At 43.7% G+C, this 26518-nt stretch overlaps 1 protein-coding gene across 12 annotated transcripts in view; it reads left to right on the top strand.

The window, feature by feature from the left end:
- The window catches only part of PKP4 (plakophilin 4), a 237583-nt gene that overhangs the window by 178763 nt on the left and 32302 nt on the right, over positions 1–26518 (top strand). For all 12 annotated transcript variants that reach the window (XM_077272904.1, XM_077272907.1, XM_077272900.1 and 9 more), the window contains 2 exons: positions 19901–20084; positions 22991–23108. In XM_077272904.1, the coding sequence (XP_077129019.1) occupies positions 19901–20084; positions 22991–23108 (302 nt within the window). The remainder of the gene's footprint in view (positions 1–19900; positions 20085–22990; positions 23109–26518) is intronic.

Raw genomic sequence — 26518 nt, 5'->3', positions numbered from 1 at the left:
ATGCAGCTCTGGGATATAATATCTGAGTAAGAGAAAACTTGATGTATACACAAATTTTACTACAATGTTTTATGTAGACAGTTGATAAACCTGGAAATGATACCTTAGAATATATTAAGGGCATTTAAAGTCAGGACACTTCCTAGTGAGTTGTCATAAAAAAAAAAAAAACTGCGTTTCCTACAGCGTGACTTCCATACAAATACTGTCAAGCCAACTCCGTCCGTAAATGTAATAATAATGAAAATGTCCATTATTTCCTTTCTTCTCGTCCAGTTTTAATGAAGTGCGTAGCAATGTCCGGACGCTTTTTCTCCGATACTTACTTTTCCTGACATCCGCAAATGAAGTGGCGCCATTTCACCTTTACTGGTAGTCTTTAAATCTTGGCCGTGACTGCATGGCTGTTTGATATTCTCCGTGCATCTTGTTCAGGGTACTTGGTCGGACAGAACAAGAACGATTCTCCTTTCTCTCTTCTTTAACTACATTTACAGCTGCTTCTTCTTTCTTCTTCCTTCTTCTTACCTCTTCTTCCTTCTTCTTTTTCTTCCTTCTTCTCCTTCCTTCTTCTCCTTCCTTATTCTTCTTCTTTCTTCTCCTTCCTTCTTCCTTCTTCTCCTTCCTTCCTTCTCCTTCCTTCCTTCTCCTTCCTTCCTTCTCCTTCCTTCCTTCTCCTTCCTTCCTTCTCCTTCCTTCCTTCTCCTTCCTTCCTTCTCCTTCCTTCCTTCTCCTTCCTTCCTTCTCCTTCCTTCCTTCTCCTTCCTTCCTTCTCCTTCCTTTCTTCTCCTTCCTTCTTCTCCTTCCTTCTTCTCCTTCCTTCTTCTCCTTCCTTCTTCTCCTTCCTTCTTCTCCTTCCTTCTTCTCCTTCCTTCTTCTCCTTCCTTCTTCTCCTTCCTTCTTCTCCTTCCTTCTTCTCCTTCCTTCTTCTCCTTCCTTCTTCTCCTTCCTTCTTCTCCTTCCTCCTTTCTTCCTCTTCTTCCTCTTCTTCTTCCTCCTCTAATTCTTCCTCCTCCTCTTCTTCCTCCTCCTCCTCCTCCTCCTCCTCTTCTTCCTCCTCCTCTTCTTCCTCCTCCTCCTCCTCCTCCTCCTCCTCCTCCTCCTCCTCCTCTTCTTCCTCCTCCTCTTTCCTGGAGAAGCAAAAAGAGTAAATTCTCATCAGTTTCCTATCAGTGTCTAATGGATACAAAACAAAGGCGGATGTTCGCATGTGTGCAGCCTTCCACTCCTGCCGAGGAGAAGAACATTGTCTAACAATCAGAGCGGCGCAGTCAGCCATGTTCTTGTCTTACATTTATTTTCCTTTTTTTCTGCTGATGTCAGGTTGCCTCGCAGCCCATTAGCCTCTTCGCACTCGCTGGTCACGGATAGGTATTCTTTTACGTTTGTTCTGAAAGATTAAATGAGATTTCAAAGACTCTGAAGCTGCGGCCAAAACCCATCGTCAATGCGCATAATGAGCCGCCATCTCTGGTCAATAGGAAGGTTCCTCGGCCAGACCGTCATCTGTCATATTCCCCAGCGGCTCGTCATAAACAAACAGTGTCGCCTGTTGAATTTCTCCGCGGTTCACGATGAAGATCGCTCTAATAACATTGAACTTTTTGGACTTGCCTCGCGGCTTCCACGGTCCTAATTATATTGACGTAGGCTTAAAATCTCACTAGTCTTCTCCGGTAAAGCAGAGGTGCTGTATGCGAACTTAAGTCGGAGGGATTCCAGATTTTCCATTCTAGACATTTTCAGGGGTATAACTATAGTGGGTGCAGGCATAGCCTAGGGGAAGGGCTGCCCAAAGCAAAAACTTCTATCACAGTTCATAATGATGATTACACAGCTATTGTCACAGGAGAATATAGAGGAGAAGATGGTCACACTGTTTCCTCAGCAGGCAGCGATGGTGCTGGCTCTAGTCGCTCATGTGATTCTGTGCTTAATGAATCTGGGATTGATAGCACAGCATATAGGAGACCGAAGCAGAGTGAAATCTGAATTAATTTGGCACTGAGATCTTTTCAGGTCATTTGCATGGATTTTTCAGGACTCATTTATCGGATTACAAATATCCAGGTGTCTTTTCATTCAACTTTCTATTACCTACATGCCTTTGTAGGAGGATTGATCATACTGACATCTCACCTTTTAAAGGTAATTTGTCAGCAGTTTTTTTAGATGTAATTTGAGAGTAGCATTATATAAGGGCAAAGACCCTGATTCCACCTATGTGACACTTACTAGACTGTGTTTTGCGGTTTCAATACAATCAGTGTTTTATCAGCAGGAGATTATCACTTATCACTATATGACAGCTGGCCTCCTGGTCTAACCACACCCCCAGCACTGATTAGCTGTTTTGTCACTGTACAGTGTACACAGAAAGCTCACTGGTGTGGGTGGGGTTTACACAGCAACCAATCAGTGATGTGGACGGGGTTGTATGGAACTCAGCATTCTGTGCGCCGCTAAATCTGCAGCAGAGAAAACTCTGATTTTATCACAACTACTGCACCCAGTAAACTGTGATACATCGCTGGAATCAGGATCTCTGCCCCTACATCGTGCTGCTGTCAGATTACATATCAAAAACCTGCTGATGGATTCCATTTAATGATATGCAAAATTGGAAGAAACAACATTTTCAAAACATCTCGGTATCGAATATAAGCACCATGCCCAGAAAGTCACTCACTGAAACTCTTAGGCTGCTATCAGTGAGGATATTAATGGTTGTCTGAGCAAGGTCCTGCCACACTGAATGCATGTGGGCACATAATCAGGATGCATTCCTGGCAGTGCTTGGCTGTGCGCGATGGGAGACCAGTCCAAAGGGCAAGACGACAACGGAGGCTGAAATGGAGGTCTATCCTCTTCAGCAATGATAACAAATGATTGGGCTGAAGAACACGTAGGCTATGAGGCCGGCCTTCATGGGGACCTTCTCCTGGGATTATAATGTGGGGAGGCCGGACCCTCTCATCATCACTACAGGTACACGATTAGCTCGTCGTTGCATTGATTTGGTCGTGGAACCAGTGGTATGTTCATTCTCAGGAGAGGAGCCAGCAAAGAAACACCCTAGATTCAGAAGTGCAAAGGCATTATCTTTGCTAGTCTCGGCCTCCTCGTGGTTATCACACCCGCTCTGCCTTGACCGATGCCTCTCGTCACAGCTGGCACTGACCACTTGCTGGACATGTGGTCAGTACCAGCTGACATCAATCAAGTCCAAATGGGCGTAGCAACATTTAGACTCCACTCCCTGTTCAATTTATTCATGGGTGCTGTGATTAGCGGCCTCCTCCTCTGGCAGGATGGGGTGAAGAAAATATGGAAATAGCTAAATTTCTACGGTGAAAACCGTGTCCAAGAATGGAGGATTTCAGTAGGTGTCAACCTTTGATGAGTTTTGTGCCGAGCTTGTAACTTTATATTAGCAGTTGATTTCACATTTTTATACAGACAGAAAACCCTTTTTTAATGTATTTTCCGCAGCTAGCTTCTGCTTAGAGGAAGAAATGAGGACAGCGATGAGAAAACTCCACTAAAGATCAGTAACGATTCCTGCAGAGGGTCTTTGATGTTTCCCCTAAAGAAAATTAATCGCATTTAGAAGTTGTGTTAATTAAAGCAGCGCAGAGACCCAAACCCTGATGAGTTTCTCCGATAGTTAGGCTGGATTGTGTGAGCCCTGGGATCTAAGGACACAGCAGATCACTGTTTTTGGCAATGTATTTCTTTAATTAAAGGAAATTTCCATTCTGGTACAAGATATTTGCTACTTGCCACATTTTATATATACATAATGTAAAATGGTCACTGTAATAGCAAAGATTTTGCAAGTTTTTATATTAATAGTAAACAAAGAAAAAAATAATAAACTGTGTAACATCTCTGCTTTCTCCACTTATGAGCCACTAATCCTCAAATCTGTCTGGTTAACTGCCAGCTCACTGAGCGATCAGATTGCAGCTACATATTGATGACTATGGGTGAAAGGGGAAAGAGCAGAGAGAGCACAAGAGACACGCAGACTTAAGCTGCTTCTTTCTAGTAAGTGTTTTATCTCCCTCCAAAGCTGGATTCTACATCCACAGTACTCAGTGTTTTAGTATAATGTCATCCATGCTGCATTTTGCTTTCTGATCGAATTTTTATTGATACAATGCAATATTCTGTGTTCGGATTGATGGCGACACTAATAATTCCACTGGATTATTGCAACATGAAAGCACTTTGCAGTGTGAATTTCATATGACACTTGTATGCTTGTCTGAACGAGCCCTATCAGTCCATGTGCGCCATGTACTATACATGGAGAATACACAGACCCGTTTGAGCCAGTGCATGTGGCCAAATTTCCATGTGGACCAATGGTTTGCTTGGAGAAAAATCACAGCATTCGTTACTTTAGTCCGTTTTCCAGACCAGGATAATCCATGCAATGTAAATGCAGCTCCCGTATCCATCTGCAGTGCATACGGAGCCGCTCACAACAGAGCCGATTTCCAGTTTGCGGTAGAACATATAGAAAGAGGAAAATCTGCTCACCCCCTGGAAAACTCCTGGTGCAATGAGAAACCATGAGAAATCCAGCTTCTAAGATATTCTGATGAAATCCCAAAACATTTATTATAGAAAAAACAATGAAGGGAGCAAACGAGTTTAGGACGGAGTCTTTAGTCATTGTAATCTGAAACCCGTTTGCTCTCTTCATTGTGTTGTTTAGCTGCAACAGTTTTTAATGTTTGTTTTTTATCGTACAATAAATGTTGTTGGATTTTTTCGGAATACTTTGGGAGCTCAATTTCCCTTCTTACACACTGGATTTGCTTTACATTTTCATTCCAGATTTTTTTCTTTTTAGCTTAAAACCTCCAGGATTTCCAAGCACCACCTTGTGGCATTCATCCTGGCCAGATAGTGTTCATTGGGGGTGTCTGTCATTTTAATAAGAAGGTAAAAAATAATTTGAAACCGTGCCCCCAACAGAAGTGTGAGCAGAGCCTGGATTGAAAAACTTACTGAGCTTTTTATATAGACTGAATGTGTCATTTAAAAATAGAATGTGTGAGATTAGGGAAAAAAGTGTTTATTTCCTATACATAGTATCACCTTTGGCTGCAATACCTGACAATGGCCATGGGCAAAAGTGGCGCAGTTTTTATTTTGGTGGTTACTGTTTTGCCCCTGTCTTGGCTGCCCAGATTAAAATAATTCTAAAGTCTACCTGTAGTCGCTGCCAGTAGCTTATTTTCTTGATCATCTCCTTTCCGTTCCCTGCGCTAAAGGGAAAAAGGAAACTTTTTTTTTTTTTTTTTAACTTTCTACAAAACTTTTTTTTCCTCTGCCATTAGACTGTTAATTAGACGGTCATCAGCTCGTGTGTGCTACCTCTGTGCTGTCTCATTAGAGCGCTGAGCGATACATGGATCACTCTAACTAGGGAAGGATTTCTTTTTATTTTACTTTAGCCTTTCTAACTAGCTGAAGAAGAAGAAACCTGATAATCTCCATTGTCCTCTGCGGGGCCCGTAGGTCACTACTTTCTAGGGCGGCCAGATATATATTTTTAGATTTGATCTTTTCTTCTCCACTTTGCCCAATTTGTTCTTAGAGACTTGTATATTCTTTAATAACCCGTGAGATAATCTCCTCTCTAATCCTCACTGGGCCTCTCAAGTATGATGACTTTGACCTCAAGTTCGATCACCGTGAATACAGACACTCCTCGCTCCACAGACTGCGGGCATCGTACTCTGGAGACGAGTCACAGTTGAGTCTTGATCTGTCATAATTTTGGTGTATAAATTTGCTCGTCCCCTCTTCACATTTATAAAGTGACATTTTTATGTTTTTTTTCCACTGATCTGCATTGACTGTAGACTTGTGAATCCTCACACCGAGCACACTGCCCACTCTCGGGATTCTGCGGGAGCGGCTGGTCATGTGACCATAAGTATGCGAATTGCATCATTCCCGCCGCATTCCTTCTAGACTGTATTCAGCCTCACTCAATACATTTGCGTTGAGCGAGACCGCACCCATCTTGTTGGCACGTGACCGCATGTATGCAAAACACGTACCCACTGCTCCCAGCGCTGACGCCGGAAAGTCTTCACAGCGCGTAATGCACGCAATGTGAGGATTCACAAGGCTGCATTCACATAGGGAAACTGGACAATCCCTTAAAAAGCATGGTCCGGCTGCATAAGAAAATGGCCGTTTTGTTCAAATTGAGTTTTTATTTTTAAAGAGATTTTGGCAAGGTTTTTTTCATATCATAATGTGCATTAAAAAAAAAATAAAGTTAAAATTTTGCAATTTTTCACACTGGTCTCTAGTACTAATATTAGGCTAATCCTTATGTACAATAGACTTTTCAGCAGTCTTATTGTCATCACAGATAAAGTTACATTGACTAGTAATACCTCTATACAGAGCTAATAACACAGGATCCATCCATAATTGGAGATTACACCGCTCACCTCCTCCTCCTCCTGTACAATGACTGATAACACCTCTATATACAGTAGATAACGCAGAATCCACCATTCACAATAGGAGATGTCACAGCTCACCTCCTCCTCCTGTATAATGACTGATAACACCTCTATATACAGTAGATAACACAGGATCCACCATTCACAATAGGAGATGTCACAGCTCACCTCATCCTCCTGTACAATGACTGATAACACCTCTATATACAGTAGATAACGCAGAATCCACCATTCACAATAGGTGATGTCACAGCTCACCTCCTCCTCCTGTACAATGACTGATACCTCTTTATACAGTAGATAACGCAGAATCCACCATTCACAATAAGTAATATCACAGCTCACCTCCTCCTCCCTGCCTTTTACACATGCTTATTAGATGCTTCAATACAGAAGATATTTCGAGTCGCGTTATTGCTGCTGCTAATGTACATGTGAATTTCTAGAGAGAACAGGAAGTCTAGAATAGGCCTAGTGGTCGGTGTGAAATTACTAGATTGATTAATTTTATTTATCCACTTCATGATATGAAAAATAAAAAAAAATTACTGTTTCAATACAGTTGGAACTAGACGTTTCCATCAACTATATAAAGACACATCTGCATGTTTGTCTTAATATCGGTCATATCATCAGAATAAACCTTTCCTGTTTTAAGTCAATTAGAATTACCATAATTACTAATATTTACCAAATGCCAGAATAATGAGAGAGCAAGAGAATGTTTAAGGCATTTTTATTACTTACTGCAAAGTCAAAAAAGTTGACATACATTTCATTACTATTTGGTACCATTGCCCTTAAACTGAATGATTTGGGTCAAACGTTTGGGATATCCTTCCACAAGATTCTCACAATAGTTGGTCGGAATTTGGGCCCATTCCTCCTGACAAAACTGCTGTAACTGATCCAGGTTTGTAGGTCGCCTTGCTCGCACCGGCCTTTTCAGCTTTGCCCATACATTTTCAATAGGATTGAGATCAGGGCTTTGTGATGGCCACTCCAAAACATTGACCTTGTTATCCTTAAGCCACTTTGTTACCATTTTGGCAGCATGCTTCGGGTCATTGTCCATTTAGAAGACCCATTTCCACCCAAGCTTTAACTTTCTGGTTGATGTCTTCAGATGTTGCTTCAGTATTGCCACATAATCTTCTTTTCTCATGATGCCATCTATTTTGTGAAGTGCACCAGTCCCTCCTGCAGCAAAACAACCCCACAACGTGATGATGCCTCCCCCGTGTTTCACAGTTGGTATGGTGTTCTTAGGCTTCCAAGCTTCACCCTTTTTCCTCCAAACGTAACGATGGTCATTATGCCCAAAAAGTTGAATTTTGGTTTCATCAGACCACAGGACATGTCTCCAAAAATTAAGGTCTTTGTTCCTGTGTGCATTTGCAAACATTAATCTGGCTTTTTATGTTTCTTTTGGAGTAATGGCTTCTTCCTGGCAGAGTGGCCTTTCAGCCCATGTTGATACAGTACTCATTTCATTGTGGATATTGACACAATCTTACCAGCTTCCGCCATCATCTTCACAAGGTCTTTTGCCTTTATCCTTGGATTGATAGGCACATGTCAGACCAAAGCACGTTCATCTCTGGGACACAGAACTCGTCTCCTTCCTGAGCGGTATGATGGCTGGACATTCCCATCTTGTTTGTACTTGCATATAATTGTTTGTACAGATGAACGAGGCACCTTCAAGTATCTTGAAATTGTACCCAAGGATGAGCCAGACTTGTGCAAGTCCACAATTCTCTACCTGATATCGTGGCTAATTTCTTGAGACTTTCCCATGATGCTACACAAAGAAGCAGTGTGTTTCAGGTGTGCATTATAAAATACATCCACAGGTGTCTCTAATTAGCTCAGATGTTGCCAAAAAAAAAACTGTCAGAAGCTTCCAGACACGAGATCATCATATGGGCAGACCAAAATTCTTAAAAGGCATAGTAATCTTAGGCTATGTGCTCACGTCAGGATTTTCTGCAGAATTTTCCTGAACAAAACCGGACTTTTTCTGCAGGACATCCGCATGCGTTTTTTACGCGTTTTTTGCGCATTTTTTTCCAGAGCTTCCCAATTTAATGCATTATTAAATAGCGGGAAAAACGCTAAAAATCTGCAAAATTAATGAACATGCAGCTTTTTTTTACCGCAATGCGTTTTTTTTCTCGGAAAATACGCATTATGTGCACAAAAATTGCAGAATGCATTAAAAATGATGGGATGCTTATGTATGCGTTTTTTAAGCGTTTTTCCCATGGAAAACGGCCAAAAAAATGCGGAAAAAAAACTTGAAAAATCCTGAACGTGTGCACATAGCCTTAATGTATGTAAGCTTTTGACTTTGCAGTAAGTAATAAAAATGCCTTAAAACATTCTCTCTCTCATTATTCTGGCATTTGGCAAATATTAATAATTATGGTAATCGTATTTGACCTAAAACGGGAAAGGTTTATTCTGATTACATGTCCGTGTCGTCGTCACTTTATGTGGGGCGTTCTGAGACGTTGTGCCTGTTACAAATTAAGTTGTAAAATTCAATTACGCGCACGGAAGAGCCACTCTAATACATTAAGAATCAAAGCAAATCTCTTTATTACATCATTTGGTCAGTCTTTATATAGGTTCAGTATTCATGCATTGTAACAATATAATTGGCACATCTTATCTCTGAATATGTGCTGGCATTAGCATACATACTTCTAATGGCTAAGTTAACACCCAGCTTGTGGTCTAGGGGTCCTACTAGCCTCTACGTTTTGTTTCTCTCACTTTCCTATGTTTTTTCTAAGTCCGTTGCCTAAAGGCATCTCCTGAGACCCCTTATCTGATCATGGACTTCATCTTGGAAGGAAAGAAATACAACTGTATATCTAATGTAAAAATCTGATTTAAAAAGGGCCAGTTACCAATTTGAGCACGTTAAACGCTGCACATCATGGAATATCATCTGCAAAGCTGAGTAGAACATATTTTTTTAGATTCTTCTCTCTATTGCGGAGATAGTAAACTTTAGGTTATAATTTGTTATAGTTCAGTTAAGTGTTACCATAAACTTGTGTTTGGGGGCGTGTACTTCTTCCCCTGCATGAGGTTGACCAATCGTAAGTAGGCAGTGTCATGCAGGGGAGAAAAGAACAGCTGCAGCTAATGTGTAAGCGATACAGCAGAGCTGAGTATCATTACAAACACTTCCAGATCTCATCTCGCACTACTCTGATCCTCCCACCACACTGACTGCCAAGACATGAGATCTGGAAGTGTTTATGGTAGCATGTAATTATTATACATGCAAGAGCTTCATTATACAAATCTAAATTCCCTGTCTGATGGAAGAGAAGATTTTTTTTTTAGTTTTAATCTATACCAAAATATGCGTTTATTTCAAGGAGAGAAGATCTCATGCACGTTAAGAGGAAAGAACCCCTTCCCCTGATTCCTATTGATTCCTATTCACATTCTGCAGAAAAATCAGCTGTCGAATATGATTGTACGCTACTTATTTTCAAAGATTCTTCACGGAAGATTGCAAGGCTTCTATGGCGGCTAGTGACAGCAATCCTTAGACTAGTTTCACAGTCAAAAATTTTGTCAACATGTCTGCGATTTGTTGACATGGAACTATTTTTGAGGTACGATTTGGCTGTCAAAAGAAAAATAAACAAAACACCAGAACGAACACTGGGTGCAAGCAAGTCGCATGTGACTGGCGCCGCAAAGTCATATACAACCGGTGACCGAAAATGAATCTCTTGGACTTTTTGGAATGATAAATGTTGCATAAAATTCTTAGAAGTGATGTTGCCATTTGACACTTCAATCTTCTCACCATGTAGCCCCCTTAACCTACATGACAATAGGACTAATCCTCCTGTGGATCTTCATCCCACCCGCTGCACAAACGTGAGCGTCTGCATGGGATTTCTGCTGGGGATCGTGTTGCAATTACTTGCGGTATTTGCAGTACACAAATCAGACCTCGTTGAATATTACAGACAGTCCTGTCCTCACCACAGACATTTGGAACGGTTTTGTCCAATGACCCAGGGGTGTGTAGTTCTAAGACCCGTTAAAGGGTTGATTGTCACTTTTAGGATCGCTACTTCCAACAGGTGGCGCTATAGAGTTCAAGTCCTCTTTCTCTCTGAAGAGGCAATTTGCATAGTTATAAATAAGGCTTTTTTGGCCACATGGGCACACTATTTTATTGCTTTTGGAGAGATTATGCCGCTGACCCATTTCCCTTTGAACATTTTCCCTTATTTCAGAGAATGATTACGGGATGGGCAGATTCCGATCTGTTTCCATCAGATGTCTTAAACAAATTCAATTTTATGGAAAGTACGATTGCATAAGAACAAAGTGTCAGGGATCTCAAATATTCTCCATTCTTCACTTTGCTCCTTCCGCTCTGTGTTCTTTCAAGTGCTTCAGAGCGTGCCTGGAATTTTCCAAGTTTTCTATACACCAGGAAGGGAGTACTGCTGCCCCCGAGACCTGATGACAAGGGTCTCTTTCAGCCCGTGCAGGCTGTTATGGAAGCGCGTGGCATGGGCATCGGTGCCCTGTATCTGCATATAAGAACATTCAGCTCTATAATCGTTGTTATACCTTGCCTAAATGTTCAGAATCTTACACATAATCTAATAAACGTACTCGCCAGGATTCCCAGCTATGAATGCCGTATAGCTTGGCAGCTTGAATTTCGTTGGAACTTGGCTGGGGCTTTTCCACCATCCGGACTATCCTGCAATACAACCTTTCATCATTTTTTCTCTGCCATCCATGTCCAGGGAGATTAGCTACAGTGCCATGGGTTGTAAACTTCTTGAATTTGTTGCGCACCGTGGACAAAGAAATATCAAGATCTCTGGAGATTGTTGATATGTTTCAACAATTTTGGTTCTCAAGTCCTCGGACCGTTCTCTTCTCCTCTTTCTGTTCTCCTTCCTTAGTGTGGTACACACAGACACACAATGCAAAGATTGAGTCAACTTACTCCCTTTGTTGGAGTTTGTATGTTCTCCCCGTGTTTGCGTGGGTTTCCTCCTACACTCCAAAGACATACTGATAGGGAACCTAGATTGTGAGCCCCATCGGGGACAGTGATGATAAAGTGCTGTGGAATAAGGTAGCACTATATAAGCAAAGCATAATAAATCAATAAATCTGGTTTCAGATGTGATAATCATATTGTCCACACCTGTTGCTTGCCACAGGTTAGTTTGAACGAGCATCATATGCTTGAAACAAAGATGCAGAGGATTGAATAATAGGGGCATGCTTCTTAATAAATCTGTAGCATCTGAGAAGTGGCGTGCACCTTGCCACAAACCTTACTCCAGTCTGAGACTGGAGTAAAATTTCTTGCAAAAGGATCTCAACAGTTTATCATAAATTAGACAAGCCGTGGCGGCATGTCCCCATCCCACCCATTTTGGTAGAGTGGGACAGAACTGTTGTGAAACATGCCAATAGTTGCAACGTTTTTGTGCAACTCTGGGTGTGCACAAATGTTGGCAATCTTCACAGCTTGTAAAGGACTTGATGAACAGAGGCCTTATACGTCCTGTCCTTTCGGGAGAGTTTACAGCAGTTTACTTATCAGCAGAGGAAAGGTTACAATGACAGGGGACACCTCTATACACTTACCAGTTTGGCTGCTAAGCCAAGCTTGGTTTATGGAAATGGTTCTTTTCTGGCAGCGTCCTAGACTCGACGGCAGAACCCCATTTATTTAGACTTCTCCATCTGATTTATCGACTGGGTCACACCGGTGGTGCCCTGCAGAGTCAAGCTTACCAAAGAAAAACCGAAGAAAACCCTGTCTAAGGCGTGGACCATTGAGGCGAGTAGGGCATTGGCTAACAAGGGGTTCGTTGATCAATGACCTGGGTTGGTAGGGTCCTTCCACCCGGTGGCATCTGGACCGGCAAGCGCCCATGAGGTTTAGACCTGCTGGGGTTCTATGACTTTTTTTTTTACACAAGATGGAGGAGTTTGGTCCGGGTAATGTAACAGTGCTCATCGAATTCTAATTTTCTGTAGTCTCCATCTCTGATATCCATCTGCGTTTTTTTTTCTTTCCTGTGCGCCAGTGTCATGGCCTGAGAGTTGAGGCCAGTGTTCTTGGCCTGGTGTCGTTACACTTGGAAGGAATACTAATGCGATTCTTTGTGAGGTGCGGTGACTACACTGCAAGATGTATGAGCCTATTCTTTGTTTAGTTCAATGGAACGTTCACCATTGTAGCGAAGGTCCTGGCTCCAGGTATGAACATTATGTCATTGTTTCACATGGGTGAAAATAATCAAAGAAGCTTTTTACAACTTGGCTGACTTGTATGCGGCTGTGATTTTCACATTACCGCCTTCGACAAAGCAGAACACGGATTTCATTCAGCTTTTCCGTCACCTCCGAGAGAGTGTCACCTCCTTGGCCGGTCACCTGCAGTGCCGGAGCCTTATTATTGTGCTCCTCGAGCGCGAATATAGAAGGAGCCGGTGCATTAGTGAAATAGCCCTCCGTCCGCAGCACTCGAGTCATTTCAGCTGAGCAACAGAACACTTACAAAAGGGAGTTAAACGTCTGATAGGAAAATGAGATGCAGCGCCGCTCTGTATGGATTTTGTTTGCTGCACTTTTGACACCTCCGCAGCTTAACATAGCTATGAATATGAAGCGGCTTCCATCCTTCACCCAAAACGGACCTTTTATTCTCTACACTTCAGAGTTAAATCAATGTTGCATGTTGTTCACAATCCGATTTTATTTTTTGAGAGCGTTGTTTCTAAATACAAATATTTACAGCACTTCATTCGTTGCTCATTCCAACCAGTAATGAATGGTGCCGTGTTCGGCAAATGACCGCATGTGCGGATGTGGAGACTGGCTTAATGTGCATTTAGACACGCCGACAAATGGAGAAAGATTAACATTTGTTCCGTTCCCATTATTCGTCAGCCTGCGTACAGCGACCAATAAACACGCACCGTTCAGCTCCAAAATATTCAATCGGCGATTGTTAACAAGCCGAAATCTCACTAGAACTATTAATTGTGTGTGTGCGTCATTGTACTAGTATAGTATGTAATGATAATATATTCCATACTGTCACTTATGTTTAAGATGCAGGTTCCGCAAGAGAAAAGAGCTTAAAGAAGCGAGATGCTGTGTATGTGTGTGTACATTATATATATATATATATATATATATATATATATATATATATATATATATATATATATAATGTATACACATTGAAAACCATTAAAAACCAAGCAGTGCTTAAATATCAAATAGCGTAACGGCCCATAAAAGAAATGGTTCCTAAGATGTAGGGCCTGGAATGGTAGCTAAAATATAAACATCTAAAGCAGATTAATTAAAAAAAATCCTCGGTCCGAACATGAAAATTACCCTCAATACATTGTCTAATAGAGGCAGGAAATGTTTCCCGTCCGCCCCCCAGCATAAAAATGCCCATTGCATAATAACTAAATAAAAAGAAAAAAAAGAGTGTAAATATGAGACAAAGACCTAATACCCAGCCAATAAGTGTGCTGACCGAGACGATGAGGAACTCAGACCAAGTCCATGATATGGAATCCAGTCAAAAGATGTGGAAAATGAGGCAAGCGTGTTTCGCTGCTAACCAGCATCTTCCTCAGGGGAAAAAATGCATGAAATATAAAGTAAAAAGTATATAGAAGTTAGATAAAACAATTCCGGTAATTGAATATCTGTGCTATAGCCGCTCGGCTTCTACTTGGTCCAACACGAGGGTGGTGCTTTGAGATGGAAGCTCACGAGTGCATGGTGTGAAGTGTAGGGCAGGGAAATTTGCCGGTAAGAAATGCCCATGTGTGGGAATCAAAAATTGTGCATGCGCATAGGTACGTGATGTATCTTTGGGCAAAGTAATATGTCAGTATCCGAGAACTGTCCATGCTCGGGGACCGCGTCATGATGCAAGTAGTATCAAACTAATTCTGCCTATAGAGGAAAGCATAGGCGCAAAAGATATCTCGTAGTGTGGACAGAATGCGGATTCCAAACCGAGAAGGACCAGCGTATATCAACCAACATGATTAAATCTAAATAAGTCAAAGACAAACAAGCAAGTCAAGTTAAATGCAAAGCATACGGAGTAGGAGATGAGTCAGTCTAGTCATATATATCCCATCAGTCCGGAATTACTAAATAAATATGCCAATCTAATATTATATAAATCCGTACTGTTAAAGGGGTATTCCCATCTCCAAGATCCTATCCCAATATGTAGTAGCTGTAATAATAATATTAGCAAATACTTCCAATTAATAATATAGTATCGTTTTTCTGATTCTCTGTCTCGCTCCTCTTTCAGGATACCTTAGGTATCCATGGTTGCGACCACTGATCTAGTGATATCAAGTTGCTAGCGGTCGTAACCATGGATACCTAAAGTCTTGCAATGCCTGCACATGAGGAAAGAGACATAGAGAATCGGAAACACTATACTACATTTCTAATTGGCTGTATTTGCTAATATTATTATTACACCTACTAAATATTGGGATAGGATCTTGGAGATGGGAATACTCCTTAAAGAACACAGTGTCAAACACCCAAATGATAACATACAGTAAGACTTCACGCGAATCATAAAAAGTACTACATGTAGGAGACCTATTATGAAGGTATTCACATGGTCATGGCTTCCATATACCCAGATATGATAAGGCTCCATTCGGATAACTAACGGGGGCTCATTTTGGCATCCAGTCCAGTCCTGGCCCATTTGCCAGTTTTAGACCTGAACTAACAGCATCATTGATCCCTATGATATTATTTGTGGTCATAAATCCTGTGGTCCAGCCCAGATTTAATACAGGATCTTTTTAGAACCTGAAAAGCCTCTGCCATGGAATATGTAGTCCTTCCTGAAGGCAAGACCTTGTTAGATGAGATGGAACCTGCAAGAGGGAGAACATCCTAATGGGGCTTGTGATAGTTGCGACCCCCTTCAGCACTCAAGTGTATTTTGCCAAAATGTTCCTGCCTCGTTGTGAAGGTTGTCGCTCCGGATTTAAGTTGCTGTATGAAAACATTAAATGTAATTAATGCCAGCGAAACTTCTAACACAGCAGACTATTAAGCAAGGCCATATGGAAGACGCGTGTGTTCTGCATTGATAATCCACTACACAAGTTCTTCACAACAGTTTTGTATTACGGTAAATGGCTGGAGACCGCACTTGTCTGCTCAGATTTAGGAAAGTATTACTTGCCTGATGAACACCAAGAAGCAAATCCGTCGAGGGCAGATGTTAAGTGAAAGTTTTAATAATTTGTCCATCAAATCCGATGACATGTTGCGGAGAAATGAGGTGGCGGTATCAAGATGACACTGCCAGGCTTAACCAGCAGAGCTCTTTGTGTGAACCGGTCAAGGTCACATAACATTTACACGGAGTAAAATATGAAGGTATTCAGGCATATAGAAAAGGACTCGAAGTTTACCTTCTTTAAGGAGATCTCCATTGGCACAGATGTCTCTCCCGATGAAGGCCCCAAAGCAAGTCTTGCCTGGTTTCTCACTACCAGACTGAAGTAGGGTTAGATTCAGCTAAATTCCGAGACTATACTTTTCTGTAACCGTCAGTGACTTTGTGACCAAATAGCAGTCCCATAGCCGATAAAGATGGCCACTACAACATATCAAACTCCGAGACCCAAACAGATCAGTGAGGAGCAATACTGGATGACGTAGGAAGACAAATCCTTAACGTGACTCAGTCTACTTGCCCCATGAAGATCGTTGTGACTTGATAGAACTTTTTATCTTCTTTTTTTATGAAGGTGGAAATGACTCTTGGGTATGGCCATCTTTTAGCACCATCTGTCATTGACATCTGCAAAGTGTGTTCTCTGTTGACCGTAGCACGGGTAGATGTGGAGTGGCCAGGCTAGGAAACGGCTCCAAAACCTGCATCTCCATGAAGAATCCCATACACATGAATCCATGCCTGGATGAAACGTGACTTTTTTTTTGTCTCTGAAACACTGCTGCTTTTCAGAGAAGACATTGGACCAACGGGAGAGATGAGATTAGTCCTGCACCACACCTGGTCAGCTTGTCCAAGCGCTGCTCTAGGTTACTGACCAGTCTCTTGCTAAGGACACACATGGAAGAGAGCTGTCAATCATCTAGATAAGTCTGTGGAGAAGACTAGCATGGGTAACCCCAGACTAGTCTTGTCTCTGTATATGGTCCCTGACAGGTCTTCAACCTATATTTTCTCTGAAACAGAGCATTTAATAGAAAAACACATGTGGCTGCCATCGTGCAGCCAAGCTCTGATTCACGCTGCCCGTGGTTTGAGCAGCATCAATCAGTTGCCATTTTCCCTTTAAATAGTTGTCAATCTTGACTCCCCAACGCACAGGATCGTTGGGCTCCGCGAAAAATCGGGTGTGAAATTCAAACCACCCAACCCTTGTCATCCTCGACATCGTCTTTCTGGGAGAGTCGCAGGAAGCCCCCCATACACACTGGACACTCGGCCTATATTGGCGGGTTCTGCCGACATTCGATATGGCTCTCAGGGTTGTATGGAGCTGACACACATGATAGTTTCCACATAAAAATTACTCATTGCGGACATGCTGGATGTGAGAAGAGGAGTCAGGACCATCCTATTCATTAATGTTAAGCATTAAGTAAAATCCCTTTATTTAGGCCTGAACCAAGCACCACTTACAACCCTTATGCTTGTTTTTCTATCATTGCAGACTTATTTTCCGCTTTCTCTTGTATACTTCTATATACCATATACAGTTCCTTGCATCGGCCATTTTGTACATCAGCCGTGCAATGTTCTCCAGATAGGCGCATTGCAGATCCTGTAACTTTCCCTTTTACATTTTTAACTACCTTATGGAGTCTTAAAACACTAATTAGCTTCTGTTCATGAAGTAAAAGAGAATCTGACAATTCCATTATCTTGTTTCTTATCTTATCTTAAATACATCACAAACATGTTTGCACGGTATATTGAAGAGAAACTAAACTTTTGCACCATTTTTAAAATATTTTTATGTCCTCTAATTGCAAGCAGATCAGTGAGGGTCCGAGTCCAGAGACCCTCACCTTTCTCTCAAAAACCTCTTAGAAGGTTATAGCTCAGTGATGGGGAGCACACAGTTCGGGGGTTGTGGAGCGCACAGCTCGGGGGGTTATGGAGCGCACAGTTCGGGGGTTGTGGAGCGCACAGTTCGGGGGTTGTGGAGCGCACAGCTTGGGGGGTTGTGGAGCGCACAGCTCGGGGGGTTATGGAGCGCACAGTTCGGGGGTTGTGGAGCGCACAGTTCGGGGGGTTGTGGAGCGCACAGCTCGGGGGGGTTGTGGAGCGCACAGCTCGGGGTGTTGTGGAGCGCACAGCTCGGGGTGTTGTGGAGCGCACAGCTCGGGGGGATTATGGAGCTCACAGCTCGGGGGGGTTGTGGAGCGCACAGCTCGGGGGTGGGGAGCGCACAGGACGGGAAGTTGTGGAGCGCACAGCTGGGGGGTCGTGGAAAGCACAGCTCGGGGGGGTTGTGGAGCGCACAGCTCGGGGGGGTTGTGGAGCGCACAGCTCGGGGGTGGGGAGCGCACAGGACGGGAGGTCGTGGAGTGCACAGCTCGGAGGGTCAGGAGCGCACAACTCGAGGGTGGGGAGCGCACAGGTTGGGAGGTTGTGGAGCGCTCTGCTCGGGTGGGGTCGTGGAGCACTCAGCTGGGGGGGTTGTGGAAAGCACAGCTCGGGGGTCAGGAGCGCACAGCTCGGGGGGTGGGGAGCGCACAGGACAGGAGGTTGTGGAGTGCATTGCTCAGGTGGGTCGTGGAGCACACAGCTCGGGGGTGGGGAGCGCACAGGACAGGAGGTTGTGGAGCGCACTGCTCTGGTGGATCGTGGAGCGCACAGCTGGGGGGGTCGTGGAAAGCACAGCTCGGGGGGTCAGAAGCGCACAGGACAGGAGGTCGTGGAGCGCACTGCTCAGGTGGGTCGTGGAGCGCACAGCTCAGGGGGTCATGGAGCGCACAGCTCGGGGAGGTCGTGGAGCGCACAGCTCGGGGATTGTGGAGCACACAGCTCGGGGTCTGGAGCCCATCTCCTGCATGAGCATGCGAACAGTGTATAGTACCATAGAAAGCTTCAACATAGACTATTGGCAGCCACAAGTATGCTTTATAGTCATATTCCTTGAAAGTCAGATATTCGGATTGTTTTTCCCCCAGCGCGATCTGTCGTGGGCGACTCAGGGAGGCCCGTTATATATTAGATGATCAGCTGACATTGGTGGTTTTGGCCAACTTATATCTAATGTACCGTATATCGGGTCTTTTACGCAATCTTCAATGCGAGTTACCAAAGCAGAGCTAGCTGAACAAGCGGAGAGGTCTGTGAAATTTCAGCTCTGAAGACCATAGTATTTTGAATACAGCTCTGGAGTATATAATAATAATCTTTAATAATCTTTATTTTTTATATAGCGCTAACATATTCCGCAGCGCTTTACAGGTTGCACACATTATCATCGCTGTCCCCATTGGGGCTCACAATCTAAATTCCCTATCAGTATGTCTTTGGAATGTGGGAAGAAACCCACGCAAAAACGGGGAGAACATGCAAACTCCTTGCAGATGTTGTCCTTGGTGGGGTTTGAACCCAGGACTCCAGCGCTGCAAGGCTAACCACTGAGCCACCGTGCTGCCCTATGTATATGACAGACTATGATTCAGGATTGGTCTAAGATTAGGAATTTTTTATTTGTACAGTTACTTAAAGGGGTATTCATATCTCCAAAATCCTATCCCAATATGTAGTAGTAATAATAATAATTAGATTAGCAAATACCTCCAATTAGAAATGTAGTATAGTTTTTCTGATTCGCTATATCTCGGTCTTCATGTGCAGGACCTTGGGTATCCATGGTTACGACCACTGATATAGTGACAGCTAGTTGCTTGTGGACGTAACCTTGAATACCTGAGGTCCTGCAATGCCTGCACATGAGGAAATTGACATGGCGAATCAGAAGAACTATACTACTTTTCTAATTGTAGGTATTTGCTAATATTATTGTTACACCTACTACATATTGGGATAGGATCTTTGAGATGGGAATATTCTTAACTTTTTCTGTAATTCTGTATGGAGAATATCACTGGTAATCTGAGGTGATTGGATGAGGTTACTGTGTGTTAGAGGGGCGCTAATCACGATGATGGCGCCTGTGGTCCAACATGACACGTTCTGCGCCCATATCCATGTCCGCTTACATACAATACAGGGTAATACTGTGCTATGGAGGGACGGCCTGTATTCTCCTGCGGAGCTTTATGGAGTCTGTGCTCTGTTCTTCCAGGAGTCCTGTGGAACTTATCATCCTGCGATGCCGTGAAGATGACCATTATCCGGGATGCGCTGTCTCCGCTCACAAACACTGTGATCGTCCCGCACTCCGGATTCAATAATTCCTCCTTTGACGACGATCACAAAATGAAATTCCAGTCGTCGTCCGTTCTCCGCAACACCACTGGCTGCATGAGGTAACAGAACGCTTTACGGAGCAAGAAAAACCAATATTCTCAGAGATTGGACCCGAGACTTTATGAAGGGTTTTATTTATTTCGCAAAAATGTAATAAAATGTGATAAATATAGATGTGATAAAATGTTTTCATGGCTAAGGTTTGGACGTCTACATTTCATCTAGATGAGATTTGTCGCTGCGGGTCAACATGTGGCAATGGCCCTCAATTGCTTTTCTTCACTTTTATCTAGAGATCGGGTTGTTCCAATATTGGTGTAGTCCACAAAATGGCAACCTACGTTAGATTTACCACCATTAAAGGGGTGATTATTAAAATAAAAAAACGGCCAGTACCTCCGTCGAAGCAAGTGTGAACAGGGGCAAGCTGCTGTGACCGCACTATAGAAAAACGAAAGAGAACATCAGCTGCTGTGTGCACCCAGATACAGGAAAGCATTGAGCATGTCAACAGCCTGGTCACCATATAGACTATACTGTATGTTTGCCTTGTGCTCTGAGATAGATATGGATAAATATGGATGGAGAGGGATAGAGATGGTTGGAGAAGGATAGAGATGGATGGAGAGGGATAGATGTGGTTGGAGAAGGATAGAGATGGATGGAGAGGGATAGAGATGGATGGAGAGGGATAGATTTGGTTGGAGAGGGATAGATTTGGTTGGAGAGGGATAGATTTGGTTGGAGAGGGATAGATTTGGTTGGAGAGGGATAGATTTGGTTGGAGAGGGATAGATTTGGTTGGAGAGGGATAGAGATGGATGGAGAGGGATAGAGATGGATGGAGAGGGATAGAGATGGTTGGAGAGGGATAGATTTGGTTGGAGAAGGATAGAGATGGATGGAGAGGGATAGATGTGGTTGGAGAGGGATAGATGTGGTTGGAGAGGGATAGATTTGGATGGAGAGGGATAGATTTGGTTGGAGAGGGATAGATTTGGTTGGAGAGGGATAGATTTGGTTGGAGAGGGATAGATTTGGTTGGAGAGGGATAGAGATGGATGTAGAGGGATAGAGATGGATGGAGAGGGAGAGATTTGGTTGGAGAGGGATAGATATGGTTGGAGAGGGATAGATATGGTTGGAGAGGGATAGATATGGTTGGAGAGGGATAGATATGGTTGGAGAGGGATAGATATGGTTGGAGAGGGATAGATATGGATGGAGAGGGAGAGATGTGGTTGGAGAGGGACAGTTGTTGGAGAGGGATAGTTGGAGGGACAGATGTGGATGGAGGGGGAGAGATGTGGTTGGAGAGGGAGATGTGGTTGGAGAGGGAGAGATGTGGTTGGAGAGGGAGAGATGTGGTTGGAGAGGGAGAGATGTGGTTGGAGAGGGAGAGATGTGGATGGAGAGGGAGAGATGTGGATGGAGAGGGAGAGATGTGGATGGAGAGGGAGAGATGTGGATGGAGAGGGAGAGATGTGGATGGAGAGGGAGAGATGTGGATGGAGAGGGAGAGATGTGGATGGAGAGGGAGAGATGTGGATGGAGAGGGAGAGATGTGGATGGAGAGGGAGAGATGTGGATGGAGAGGGAGAGATGTGGATGGAGAGGGAGAGATGTGGATGGAGAGGGAGAGATGTGGATGGAGAGGGAGAGATGTGGACGGAGAGGGAGAGATGTGGACGGAGAGGGAGAGATGTGGACGGAGAGGGAGAGATGTGGACGGAGAGGGAGAGATGTGGACGGAGAGGGAGAGATGTGGACGGAGAGGGAGAGATGTGGACGGAGAGGGAGAGATGTGGACGGAGAGGGAGAGATGTGGATGGAGAGGGAGAGATGTGGTCGGAGAGGGAGAGATGTGGTCGGAGAGGGAGAGATGTGGATGGAGAGGGAGAGATGTGGATGGAGAGGGAGAGATGTGGTCGGAGAGGGAGAGATGTGGATGGAGAGGGAGAGATGTGGATGGAGAGGGAGAGATGTGGTCGGAGAGGGAGACATGTGGACGGAGAGGGAGAGATCTGGATGGAGAGGGAGAGATGTGGTCGGAGAGGGAGAGATGTGGTCGGAGAGGGAGAGATGTGGTCGGAGAGGGAGAGATGTGGTCGGAGAGGGAGAGATGTGGTCGGAGAGGGAGAGATGTGGTCGGAGAGGGAGAGATGTGGTCGGAGAGGGAGAGATGTGGTCGGAGAGGGAGAGATGTGGTCGGAGAGGGAGAGATGTGGACGGAGAGGGAGACATGTGGACGGAGAGGGAGAGATCTGGATGGAAATATATGGATGCTCTGTTCCTTCAGGAGTCCTATGGAATTTATCATCCTAGGATGCCTTAAAGATGACTATTATCTGGGATGATTGGTCTTCGCTCACAAACACTGTGATCATTCCACACTCTGGATTTAATAATTCCTTTTTTGATGACGATCAAAGGGGGCATTATTGAATCCACAGGGATAGTGATAGATTTGGATGGATAGGTAGCAGTATATATGGATATATAGTGATGGATGGGTAGGGATAGATGGATAGAAATACAGGTTTTGGGCTTGTGACAACCCTTCTGATGCCTGTAATGGCTGCCACATTTACTATTTTCAGACTTTTGCGACAATGTAAATGACTTATAGGATTTTTTTAGGATCCAGAACAGCCCCATGGCCTCCTTTTATAGTAGAACCAGCACAGCTATCCAGATCTATTTTCAGACACCCCTATCCGCTCGCTGTGAGCCCTATTGACTTTAATAGGGTCCATCTGGTTCTCTTAATTATCTATGGAAATAGTAGCCTTACAGACTGTTCTTTTCCTCCAGAAAAAAAATGTCGTCATCTTTTTCATGGCTTATATATTCTGCAGACCAGAAATTTCTACGCCGGCTCCCTGATGTTTTATTCGACCTCGGTCGGATGGTACTTTTTTATTGACGGCGCTCATTTTCTTAAATTGTGCTTTTATTCCTCCAGGAATCTGAGTTCAGCGGGGGAAGAGGCACGCAAGCAGATGAGATACTGTGAAGGCTTGGTGGACTCCCTCCTCTTCGTGATTCAGACCTGTGTGAACACGTCAGATTTTGACAGCAAGGTATTTTCTATTTATTCCTGGGGTAATAACGCGTTTTACACAGCCTTGTTTACTGCGCATTAAGCAATTGCTTTTCTTAAAACCTCAGCCACAGGCAATTTCCTCCCGTCTGTGTACTTAGTGGTAAAAGATGTTTCAGGAATGAAGTTTGCCGTCTCTGCGCCGCACTTTCCTAAATCCCTGGTGACAAACAGTTAAATGTGAATCCGTGCCTCCTGTTGCTCCGTCCCCCGTGCTCGCTGATCGATGCGTCCATTATGGCACGGTCACGTGGTCTGAGAACTGTCAGCGCCGCAGGAGGTGTCATGCCATCACAGATGCCCAGATTTTAGGAAAATGCTTACAATATCCACACTTCATTGTGTTCATGCAATATTGCTTTGCTTTTTTTGTCTCAAAGGTGGACAAACCCTGTAAGAACGTTGTTTATTCCTCTACCCATCTGAAAGATCCATCTAGATCCTAGAAAAAAAATCACTGGTCTTGATGAATCAGGGCCCTAATTCATTTGGCTACAATACTCTAATGTAGACCATATTTGCATAGAAGCCTCATCTGTGCATGATCTAATATGTTCAAACATCATTGTGAAGAAAGGTGGAGGAAGTGAGCTGTGACATCTGTTGTGAATTCTGCTCTTGGGCTCCCTCCGATGGTTGTAAGTGGTAGCGCTGCTGTCTGAGTCGCAGCATTTGTCAGGTGTGTTCACTTTGTGCAATTCTGACTGGGCTATTTAGTCTTGCTTGATCCTTTAGTCAGTGCCAGTTGTCCATTGTTCCTGGAGGATTGACATCCTTTCCTGGTCTCTCCTGCTTTGCTGTTCATTTCAAGAAAGATAAGTTCTGGCCTTGATTTTTGCTGTCCACATGCTGTGGCCTTATTGTTCAGTTCTTTTTCATGTTTTTGTCTTCTCCAGCTTGGTCTGTATAAGGATTTGTTTAGCCAAGCTGATATCTCTGGAGATGCAGGTATACCCTCCATATCTTTAGTTAGCTGTGGAGATTTTGTATTTTCTGTGGTGGATATTTTCTAGTGTTTTAATACTGACCGCATAGTACTCTGTCCTATCCTTTCTATTTAGCTAGAAGTGGCCTCCTTTGCTAAATTCTGATTTCAGTCTGTGTATGTTTTTCCCTCTCCTCTCACAGTCAATATTTGTGGGGGGCTGTCTATCCTTTTGGGAATTTTCTCTGAGGCAAGATAGTTTTCCTTTTTCTATCTCTAGGGGTAATTAGTCCTCCGGCTGTGTCGAGATGTCCAGGGAGTGTTAGGTACATTCCACGGCTACTTCTAGTTGCGGTGTTAAGTTCAGGCTCTGCGGTCAGTACAGGTACCACCTTCTCTAGAGTACGTCTCATGCTGCTCCTAGGCCACCAGATCATAACAGTACAACTGGCCAACAATGAGTTAACCGCATCTCAGAAGAAGGGAAGGAAAGTGCTGAGCCATTTTTTTTTCTGTAGTCTGTTGTGTTTTTTTTTTCTTCCCTCTTTAACTCTGGGTGGCTCAGGAGTTCGGCGCTGTTATGGATGTTCAGGGATTGGCTTCTCGTGTGGATCAACTTGCTGCTAGAGTACAGGGTATTTCCGATTATATCGTTCAGACTCCGGTTTTAGAGCCTAGAATTGCAACTCCTGATTTGTTTTTTGGGGACAGGTCCAAATTTCTGAGCTTTAAAAATAACTGTAAACTGTTTTTTGCTCTGAAACCCCGTTCCTCTGGTGATCCCATCCAGCAGGTTAAAATTGTTATATCTCTGCTGCGTGGTGACCCCCAGGATTGGGCATTTGCCCGGGAACCTGGGAATCCGGCGTTGCTTAATGTAGACACCTTTTTTCAGGCGCTTGGGTTATTGTATGATGAACCTAATTCAGTGGACCATGCTGAGAAGACCTTGTTGGCCCTGTGTCAGGGTCAAGAAGCGGCAGAATCATATTGCCAGAAATTTAGAAAATGGTCTGTACTGACTAAATGGAATGAGGATGCCTTGGCGGCAATTTTCAGAAAGGGTCTTTCTGAATCCGTTAAAGATGTTATGGTGGGGTTCCCCACGCCTGCTGGTCTGAGTGATTCTATGTCTCTGGCCATTCAGATTGATCGGCGCTTGTGCGAGCGCAGAGTTGTGCACACTATGGCATTGTCTTCCGAGCGGAGTCCTGAGCCTATGCAGTGTGATGGGATTTGTGTCTAGAGCTGAACGATAAGGATTCAGACGTCAAAATAGGTTGTGTTTTTACTGTGGCGATTCTGCTCATGTTATTTCTGATTGCCCTAAGCGTACCAAGAGAATCGCTAGTTCAGTTACCATCAGTACTGTACAACCTAAATTTCTGTTATCTGTGACCCTGATCTGCTCATTATCGTCATTTTCTGTCATGGCGTTTGTGGATTCAGGCGCCGCTCTTAATGGACTTAGAATTTGCCAGACGTTGTGGTTTCCCCTTGCAGCCTTTGCAGAGTCCTATTCCTTTGAGGGGCATTGATGCTACACCATTGGGTAAAAATAAACCTCAGTTTTGGACACAGCTGACCATGTGCATGGCGCCAGCCCATCAGGATGATTGTCGTTTTCTGGTGTTGCATAATTTGCATGATGCTATTGTGCTGGGTTTCCCATGGTTACAGGTGCATAATCCGGTATTAGATTGGAAATCTATGTCTGTGACTAGTTGGGGTTGTCAGGGGGTTCATGGTGACGTTCCTGTGATGTCAATTGCCTCCTCTCCCTTCTTCTGAAATTCCTGAGTTTTTGTCAGATTTCCAGGATGTATTCAATGAGCCCAAGTCCAGTTCCCTTCCACCGCATAGGGACTGTGATTGTGCTATTGACTTGATTCCAGGCTGTAAGTTCCCTAAGGGCCGACTTTTCAACCTGTCTGTGCCAGAACATACCGCCATGCGGAGCTATGTTAAGGAGTCCTTGGAGAAGGGGCATATTCGGCCATCTTCTCCATTGGGAGCAGGTTTTTTTTTTTGTTGCCAAAAAAGATGGCTCCTTGAGACCCTGTATTGATTATCGCCTCTTGAATAAGATCACGGTCAAATTCCAATACCCTTTGCCTTTGCTTTCTGATCTGTTTGCTAGGATTAAGGGGGCTAGTTGGTTTACTAAGATTGACCTTCGAGGGGCATATAATCTTGTTCGTATTAAGCAGGGTGACAAATGGAAAACTGCGTTTAATACACCCGAAGGCCATTTTGAATACCTTGTGATGCCATTTGGACTCTCTAATGCTCCATCTGTGTTTCAGTCCTTCATGCATGATATATTTCGGAATTATCTTGATAAATTCATGATTGTATATTTGGATGATATTTTGATTTTCTCCGATGATTGGGAGTCTCATGTGAGTCAGGATGGTATTTCAGATCCTTCATGATAATGCCTTGTTTGTGAAAGGGTCTAAGTG

Source organism: Ranitomeya variabilis, chromosome 7, assembly GCF_051348905.1.
Source record: "Ranitomeya variabilis isolate aRanVar5 chromosome 7, aRanVar5.hap1, whole genome shotgun sequence".
Taxonomy (NCBI): domain Eukaryota; kingdom Metazoa; phylum Chordata; class Amphibia; order Anura; family Dendrobatidae; genus Ranitomeya; species Ranitomeya variabilis.
This window is presented reverse-complemented; position numbering and strand designations above follow the sequence as displayed.